This window comes from Aphanomyces astaci (assembly GCF_000520075.1).
Source record: "Aphanomyces astaci strain APO3 unplaced genomic scaffold supercont1.9, whole genome shotgun sequence".
Classification (NCBI taxonomy): domain Eukaryota; phylum Oomycota; class Saprolegniomycetes; order Saprolegniales; family Verrucalvaceae; genus Aphanomyces; species Aphanomyces astaci.
In genome coordinates this window covers 345,387-354,147 of record NW_009798272.1, presented here as the reverse complement: position 1 = coordinate 354,147, position 8,761 = coordinate 345,387, and the positions used below count along the sequence as shown (strand labels likewise).

The 8,761-nt window shown below is 48.9% G+C and overlaps 4 protein-coding genes across 4 annotated transcripts in view; 2 read left to right on the top strand and 2 right to left on the bottom strand.

Moving 5' to 3' along the window:
• Positions 1-10: 10 nt before the first annotated feature.
• Positions 11-2,037, top strand: H257_04933 (hypothetical protein; the record flags this gene model as incomplete). Its single annotated transcript, XM_009829597.1, has 2 exons — positions 11-232; positions 1,873-2,037. The coding sequence occupies 2 exons, from the start codon at positions 11-13 to the stop codon at positions 2,035-2,037; spliced, it is 387 nt and encodes a 128-aa protein (XP_009827899.1).
• A 2,589-nt stretch (positions 2,038-4,626) lies between these two features.
• On the top strand, positions 4,627-5,431 carry H257_04932 (hypothetical protein; the record flags this gene model as incomplete). The annotated part of the gene is made up of 2 exons (XM_009829596.1): positions 4,627-5,118; positions 5,207-5,431. 2 exons carry the CDS (start codon positions 4,627-4,629, stop codon positions 5,429-5,431), a joined length of 717 nt encoding a protein of 238 aa, XP_009827898.1.
• H257_04931 (hypothetical protein) lies at positions 5,406-7,090 on the bottom strand. Its single transcript, XM_009829595.1, has 2 exons — positions 6,572-7,090; positions 5,406-6,510 (listed from the first exon to the last, which is right to left on the bottom strand). The coding sequence occupies exons 1-2, from the start codon at positions 6,962-6,964 to the stop codon at positions 5,581-5,583; spliced, it is 1,323 nt and encodes a 440-aa protein (XP_009827897.1). The 5' UTR covers positions 6,965-7,090; the 3' UTR covers positions 5,406-5,580.
• Positions 7,091-7,888: 798 nt separating this feature from the next.
• H257_04930 (hypothetical protein) overlaps positions 7,889-8,761 on the bottom strand; it is a 6,757-nt gene continuing 5,884 nt past the window's right edge. Inside the window, exons 7-8 of the mRNA XM_009829594.1 lie at positions 8,140-8,466; positions 7,889-8,090 (exon numbers count right to left, since the gene is read on the bottom strand). Coding sequence (XP_009827896.1) covers positions 7,977-8,090; positions 8,140-8,466 — 441 coding nt within the window. The 3' untranslated portion in view covers positions 7,889-7,976. The remainder of the gene's footprint in view (positions 8,091-8,139; positions 8,467-8,761) is intronic.

The following is an 8,761-nucleotide window of genomic DNA, read 5'->3' as shown; positions in this document are numbered from 1 at the left end:
TTCGTCCTTCATGAACAACCCCATCCCCACCGAAATCGCCATGTCGGCTCGCGAGATCGAAGGCTTAGTCCATGACGCCGTGATAAAGCGGGGGTCCTCAAAGGAGAAGCAAGGGAACAAGAAGGCGTCAAAGCAACACGCAAAGCGGAAGGGGCCGAAACGCATTCGCGTGAACAAGGCCTCAATTAACATAACCGACTCCAAGATCATGTGGTGGAGTTATCCCAACGATGTGATACCCTTGTCACTCGTTAGTTGGAAACTCGAGACCGATTGAATCGACGACATCAAGGCTTTGAGGCAATCATTAGCTAATTTCAACTCCACAACATTGGGGCCATTCCCCTTGACCACTGCTACTCGTGTGCGATCTGAAGTTAGTCGTATTGAATCTAGTAAGACCCCAACTTGACGTTTGAGTAGCTTTTGGAGTCTGTGGACGCTGACACAATAGTTGTCGAGCTGCATCACGACCAAGTCGTTCGGTACATTCAACGACGCTACTGTACTGTACCAAGTAACCACGGACCGCGCGGTATGTGTCTTGCGCTCCATCCATGATTCAGACATCCGTCAAAACCAATCTGGCTTTGATTGGAAGGAAGTGAGCTGGTATAAACTTTGAAGGTGTTTAGAGGTCAGATCCGACTTCACATGTTTTGTTACTTCGTGTGCCGAAGTAAACTCGACGTTTTGTCACGACGGGGAGTTCCAATCTGACTTCTGCAACGTGTTTGCGGCTCGACTTGCATCTGTCAACGACACGTTGGTGAGTGATGTGGGTGACCTGGTGGCCCCTGCTTCGTCCCAGCTAGTCGATCGAGACTTTCGTCGGACGTGTCTGAGCTACCTTTAGGGGTAATGTGTTAAGTCAGTAGTTATTAAGTCATCTTACATATTGAAACACGTATAACACCGGCAATGTTTGGGTTCAAGGACCCCCCTACGTTAAATGTTGAGTTCATGCACGCTTCAAGTATTGCATTAACGTGTCATTGCTGTCGCAAACTGCACTTGGAATTTTCTTTCCATTGGTATCGACTCGGGCAGAGCACAACCCCTTGCTGGTCGATTGAATTGACTACTGTACTACCTAGTAGTATTACCGCTCGATTGTACGTTCCGCGTAGTCACGACAAGTGTGTGACACACAACATTGTTTACTTGAACTACCTCGTGTCATGTGAAGGAATACCGCGAGTAGGCTACCATTTACTCTATTTGTATCCTGTTAATGCAAACTTGGCGGACGAGGGTCGCCGACTCAGTTTCATTAGCCATGCGAGGTCTACTCGTACGTTGTGTATACCATAATCACCATTCACGGGACTAATTATTTTGAGGCATTTCGGCATGTGCAATTGATGTCGTCGGGTGTGTCAAATCTGCACATTTATACTGTAGTCGTGTGCCATTGCTCCATTTCCAAACCCTGGAACGACGACAATCTTCCCATGACGGCAGTAGGCTCCGTTGAATACATTGGGTTTGAGAGTGATCTCTAATCGATTCAACCCATGCGAATCACTGCTCCCCCACCATAGCACCAAGTGCTTTGGGGGGTGCTCGAGATTTGCAAGCGACAAGCGTACACCGGCATAGTGTATCAGCTTTACGGTATATACTAAGTCCCACCGTAAACGCAAACATGCCGATAGGTGGAACAGACACCAGTCGTTGATAATGTTATGCAATAGGAATAGCTTCCGTCCAGTAGGTAGGGTTAGCGTCACAACTTGCGCATGGAATCTGCCAACCTAAAGTTGTATGAATATGGATATACCAGTCCTACTGTAGCGAGGCATGCCATTGGTTTTACTTGCGATGCGCTGCCATTGATGTCCGATGACTATGCATGTGCGGAATGCACAGTTATCCAGCGGGCAGAACATCGACACCGTATGCTTCACAAAGCTCAAACCAAGAGTGAGTCTACGCGCTGTCCAAGAGCAAGACAGACTCATCAAAGCGACCAAGAAGTTGCGAGATGACCCGCGGTTGCACCCGAGTGCGTCTATTCGGTCACGCGTAGTGTAGCGTACTCTATGCAGTACAGTACTCGGAGTACAAGATAATATGTCCAACGAAACGTTCCTATGCATATGCTATCACAAACCAGAAATTACGTGTGCCAAGCAGAGGCCTGGCCTTATCACACAGCATTTCATATAAGATTGTTGTATGTACTCCTCTTATTCTGCTTAGCCCTATACGTATTTACCCAACCCTAGTACTGCGTACATTATTTCAGATGGATACCCTAACCCTGGACTGAGGACATGAAACTTACGTGTCAAAAAACCATCGAAATGTCAATGGCAGCGTTCAGATGTAATATGCGATTGCAGTATCAGCAGCCTTGAACCATGTAGGTTGGGGTCCTGTGGATTCACTAACACGTTACATTCAATTATCCTGATCTACCGGGTAGTCCTAACCTAGAAATGAGTCAACAATCTTCTATTTGGCTGCCGCTCATGGTTAATTGAATCTGAAGTACTACCATTATTGAGGCTGGTGTTGCCGTCGAGTTGGCCAGAGCAAGCTCTGTGGCCACATCATATCGGACCTCGACCATTGCTTATGCGTATTCTAATCGCTGATTCTGCTTCCTGGGGCTTTTTAATTGTCATGGTAGGAATGGTGCACATTGTGGGAGCTCCCATTTTCATGGGTAATATGTGTACTAGTAGTTTACGAGATTCGATTTGGCTGGTAACTTGCACATCGGCCACGATGTGGTCTTCAATTTCGATCGATTCATTTATGATTCAACATGGAACTCGTAAACCAATCGTGCAAGTCTCAACGTTGAGAAATCCGACTCAAAACAAGAATAAACACCTTTTGAGAGCCATAGAAATGCAGTGCCCTTGGGAGCAACAACATGGTTGTAGCGTTGGTATGTACTTCATTATTGCCAACTTAAGTATGGGTCTTACTCGTCAGCGTCAACTGGTTTACCCTAGAACTCTATTCATCCACGACATCATTGACATAATCATCCAGTAACGAGGGTGAGTCGCTCAAATACTGTACTGCAACAAGAGTTGAGTCTCAAGAGTTCGTACCTCCACTCTCATGTACAGTACAGTAGCACTTGGCAACAGCAACCGTGGCTTCATGATACTTGAGATATGCACAGCCTTCTCATGCAGCCGTTCAGCCGTTGTATCCTTCTCTCAAAGCACAGTCTTGGTCTTCCAATCCTCCCAAGATCGATTGGTTATGCATATTGTATTCGAGTTGGAGTTGATGATGAGTTTACCAAACACAACCGCACTTCCATGTTGTTTTTGCGACAAGAGTTATATACCAATAACGTTACTGTAGGTCGGGTTATGTATTATTACCCGATCCAAGTACTCCGGAGTATATATTACGTGCAGTATAGATTCTTACATCAATCTGGACTTAACGTTACACTATTCATTAGTGTGGATTACGAACGGAGCCACTCAGTTGTCACGGATCAAGTATTAGCGTGAGAACTTGAACTTTGCCCATGTTAGACGTCTTGTTCATCGCAGCATAGACTCTTGCACGCTTGTGGATCTAGGTAGTCGGCATCTTATGTAGCCAGTCAATCAGTGTGTACTGATCCAGACCGCAGGATTACCAGTAGTCCGAACTCTTTCGACAAGAAGGTTCTGTCGCAGGTGTCCACGGTTGCGAAAGTCACACGTTTCTACAATTGGATTGTGTTGCAAACGTCATGTACAATCCCGAACAAGAGTGATGCGACGCATCTGAATAACACAACAGGGTCAGCACAAGAGTCGTCGTAGAGTTTGATCTGACTTGAATACGAACAACAACAACATACCGCCACGTCGTTCATGGCCGCTGTTGCCTTGTTGCCGTCAAGATTCAAAGGACAACTCAACGTGGTGGTGGGAGCGCCATCATTAAAGAGCACGCCATAGCAGTGTGTTCTCTAGAGTTAGTTGATGGCCCTTGGTCCGTTCTACGAACACTAGGCAAGATTAGCAGTGCACTGTCGACGACGACGTTGAAAATTTGTCAGCACTGTCGCGAATGCGCTCCGCAACTGTACGACGCGCTACATCGTACAGTTGCGGTCGCCATCGATGGCTCATGACAATTTTCTGGGCTGGCACCGCCTTGAGTTTCACACACGCCACTGAAACCTTTGGCTGAAATTGTTGGAATTCGACGTGAGCAAAGTCGACAAGTGTCAACCACGAGGCAAAGCAGAACGTTACACCTTGCCTAGAACACGAGTACCTTGCGAAAGAGTTGGCGTGTTTATTCCTGCTCAGGTGGCTCGGCAGCAGCTGCTTCGCCACGTGACACTACTAGCACATGACATCGCATGACCAACTCGCCAACTCGTTCCTCAGCGTATTGCTCGCGTCCGCTAAAGGATTGGTTGCATGGCTAGAGAGAAGTTCACATGCTAAAGATGGGAGGGATTCGCTGGCATCGATCGGGTTTGGCGTGTGGAAAGGGCACGTCCATCACTTCAACACGCATCGGCCAATCAAAACGGTCGACGCCGTTTCGTCCGCGAATCAAATCGCACGACAGCCATACGACCGACCCTTCGATTTTTGCTAGTTCGCTCGTGGCCACAAGCTCGACGATCGCCACTGAGTCACCATGATGCCACCACTTTCGAATTTGATCCATCGACAACGAACGTACATGTTTTCGCCCATCGATGGCTGCTGCCGCCGCCGCCACCACATGCACAATGATGATGACGACGACACCATGTTTCAAGACATTTTGGCCGTGCTGGTGCATCCGTGCAAACCGAAACGACGACATCGTCCACAACCCACGCCCCCTTCCGCACCACCCACCAAGTCGACCAAGCCGAAACGAATTCCCAAACGCATCCGCACCACCCCGTTTCGAATGATCCAAGCGCTGCACAGCCAAGTGGCCGAGCTCACGCGTCACCGCGACAGACTTCGAAGCACTAAAGAACTCTTGCGCAACGACCTACCAAAGGAACATGTCGAGGTGGAAGCAGCCCTGCGGGAACGTGTGACCCTTCTTCGGCAAAAGGACCAGTTGGCAGCCATCATCGACACGCTGCAATCCGAGTTGTTTCCGCCGGAATACTGGTGCGTCCCCCCGCCCTTTCAGGTACACTTCTTGAATTCCATTGTCCACATGTATTTATATATATATATATATATCGTTCAGCTATCCAACGTTGATTGTTTGTGTGTAGGCCAAACCAGAACCATACTGCAACAACTTTGACGAGCCCCACGACAACTGGGCTGACATGCCCCCGATACATCATGCAGCTTGCCATATCATCGATATGAATCCGCCAATGTTGACGCCCTCATTCGCGCGAACGCTGCCTCCGCTCCAGCACCCCCCCACCATCATGGCAACCGGCCATGGTGGTATTCACGACATTGATTTCATCAAGATGGAATACCTCTAGACACTCGAACCTCTCTAGATCCAACAACTACCCACGCTATGTATTGCGTATATATTATATAACTGAACACACAGTGCCCAACACCCTACCATGATTATTGTGTTTATAAGTTAACAACCGCTGTCGCCGCCAAGCCTGCAACACCACAGTTAAGCAGTGTCTCCCGCCGACAAGGTGGTTGCATCCTTCGCCGTCCCATCTGACGCGACGACTAACGTCGCTCCTTGTGGAACTGGTCCTGGCGACGATGATGATGATGATATTGGCGGTGGCGGTAGGCTCGTGGTGTGACTGAGCGGGCGGAAGCGCTGGGCCAACGCATGCACGAGCAGCTCCGTGACCGATCGGTTCTGCTGGCGATACACATTCACACATGACCGATACCACTTTTGCACACAATCCGCAGCCGATAAGGCCACCGAATGGATGGCCTTGGCCACGACACATTGCCTCGGTGGACTGGGCGTGCACGAGACAATGCTCTTGACGCAGCACACCGCCGTGGCGGACGATTGAGCGGACGCCTGGCGCTCAATCACAAACCACCCCACTTCATCGTGAGAGTAGCACGTTTCATTTGGGTGGTTCATGGGATGGCGGTCGTCTTCGAGCACGGACCGGACGACGTACACGACGCGATTGAGCTCGACGAACCGCTTCACGGCAACTTGGCCCTCGAGCCATTGGATGGTCCCTGCGTGGCACTTGGCTTTGCACTTGACGTACATGGAGTTGTGCTCCATGCGTTCAAGCAGCTCCAAACTGTCCCACTTGGTGCCTTTGACAAGGCACTCGCGGCCGCGCTCGGTCAGCACGAGCGCGTTCATGATCTTGACCACGTCGTCAAATGTGTGACACTGTAGCTGCAGGTGCGTGACCTTGTCGATGGACGTGACGGCGCCGCAGAGGCCGCGCCGCACCACCGTCTTGCACACGTTTGTGGAGCAGTCGACTAGCCCATTTCGAACGAGCATCGTGTCCACCCGCTCGTAGTCCCGCGTGAGCATGCTCAGGATGCCGTCTGTCCACGCCGCTTGATCTTCCGGCAGTCGATTGCATCGCCAGTCTTCCATGGGGATCTAAAGATGGAGGAAGAATGGATACTGGAACATGCTGTACTGGAACGAGTTCTCTACGTACACGTTGCGACGATTGAACCACTTCCTGGAGCGACGCAATGATGTCCCTGTGCTCGTCCACGGCCAACTTGAGCCGCTTTTGTTCGTGCAGGCCGTCGCCGAGCTCTTTGCGCTGGGACAGGGCCACGTCGCACCAGCTCCACTTGCGCTTGCATGGTGTCAATGTCGTAGCGTTGTTTGTGAGTTCGTTCAGCCGAGTTTGCAGGTCCGACACTTGCTGGACTAGTGATTGCACTTCGACGTCGTCAATGCCGGTGTCGGTGGGGGGAGCGCCGTGGGGTTGTCGTCGTTGCAGCGCTCGCTTGGCATCGATCTGGTCGGTGCAACGAGTCCAGGGCGATGACGATGGTGATGTTGGCCGAGGTGGGAGCACACTCCGCCCTGTGTTGTGCATGGAAGAAGACAATGACGATGCTGTTAGCTCCTCGGCGAAGGACTGCCTGGCGTCCTTGACAAGCAACGATGGGTTTCGTCAACTCTACGACTATGCATGCCAGTGTCTTTGGTCCAACTGCACAACAACGATATTCCACTGAAACATAATCATCCGTTTTATTCCCACGGCGGTGGAATTTTAATGTGACAAAGATTTAGGATACTTTAATGTAATGATAAAACTCGAAAAGTCCTCGTATTATATTCCTAGGATCATCTCTATCTCGCACCGTGATTATGGGTTTCGGCGAAGAGATTAATCATAAACCTGGCTTGCCAAGGATAAATATGACGTCATACAAACATCAAGGTCAATTGAATGTTTCGTTTTAATGGCACGTGGTGCTACGAAACTATGTAAGCAGTCTAAGGAAGTATTTATATGCATATTGATGAACCTTACAGTATGTGCCTTGATCTTTCGAAGCGCATTACAGACGTCAGACATATGCAAATAAACACCTTACATTGAATTCTATGTACAGATGGTTCCTCTACCATCTGTCGATCATGTGATCACGACTAACAGTGGAGTTGACCAATCAATCGCCTTACATGAATGTTAAAGCGCAACATGACAAGGGCCATTGAGGCGTCATTATACAGCAGTACCAATACTAGTAAGGCAATTGCAACGAGAAGGCGCTTCGAACTTGATTATTCCGCTTGCAAACAATATATGTATACTAACTACTTGATGGGAGTTTGGAATTTGGAGTGGATTTGATTGGCTCTTACAGAAAGGACAAGTATATTCAGCCAATCAGAACTTCCAGCGTGATTCAAGATTGCTTACGCAAATTCCAAAAGTTTAGAGCGAATTCACAATATTATTAATAGTCGTACAAATCAACACAGACATATATGTTGCACTAACGTTATGTAAAGCTTGGCTATGTAGTCATCGTTCAAGCCCAATTGGTCATATGTATTTACAATATAGCTGTTTGTTCATGCATATTGACGGCTTTCTAGCGACGACGGCCGGAGAGGAGGTAGCCCACTCCAAAGGACAGGGCCACGATGCCAAGCGTGAGAAATTGACACTTGACGGGCACGATGCAGCAGCCGCAGTCGGCCTTGGTCTACACGAATCACACCCTGTCCATCAACTAAACCTCAGTTTCCTACTACCTTGGAGACGCCGCCAGCCTCGAGCGGAATCTTTCCCTTCAGCGCCGCTTTCAGTCCCTGCACTGCTTGACCAGGCGCCGGGATTGCATACCCACACTCAATCAACGCAGCTTCGATGGCCGCCACCGTCTGAATCGCATGGTCCGCCCGGCGGGTGCTGGGCCCCATGTGTCCGATGCGGAAGTACTCCGTCTTGATATCCTTGTGCAGCCCACCAGCCAACGACACCCCTCGCGCATACACCTTGGGTAACAAGTCTGGCCCTGAGATGCCCTTGGGGAAGCGCACGCATGTCATCGTGTTGGCTGCAACCCCTTCGATAGGGACCTACAAATAATATATATATAATTTTATAGCAATATTGATATATGGAGTCTCGGAAAATGGACACATCTCGTTTGACAGAGAAGGAGAGAAATATACAGTCGTCAATGCACATACTAGTGTACTGGTCATTGTACCAACCAAACTCAACCATGATATCACATTTATATATATATATGTATATACACTACCGCAGTTGTCGTGGATTTGCACCATGAAATATAAAACGAATATATAACGATAAAATTCAATATCATTTTAAAGAAAGCATGCGAAATCAAATATTCAAATATCCTCC

What these genes read in the sequence shown, in the direction of transcription:
- H257_04931 (XM_009829595.1), bottom strand. Translation starts at nt 6,964, where the DNA reads ATGCACAACACAGGGCGGAGTGTGCTCCCACCTCGGCCAACATCACCA. An exon ending in TGGTTCAATCGTCGCAACGT is followed by an intron (nt 6,511 to 6,571) that starts GTACGTAGAGAA and finishes CTCCATCTTTAG; the next exon opens with ATCCCCATGGAAGACTGGCG.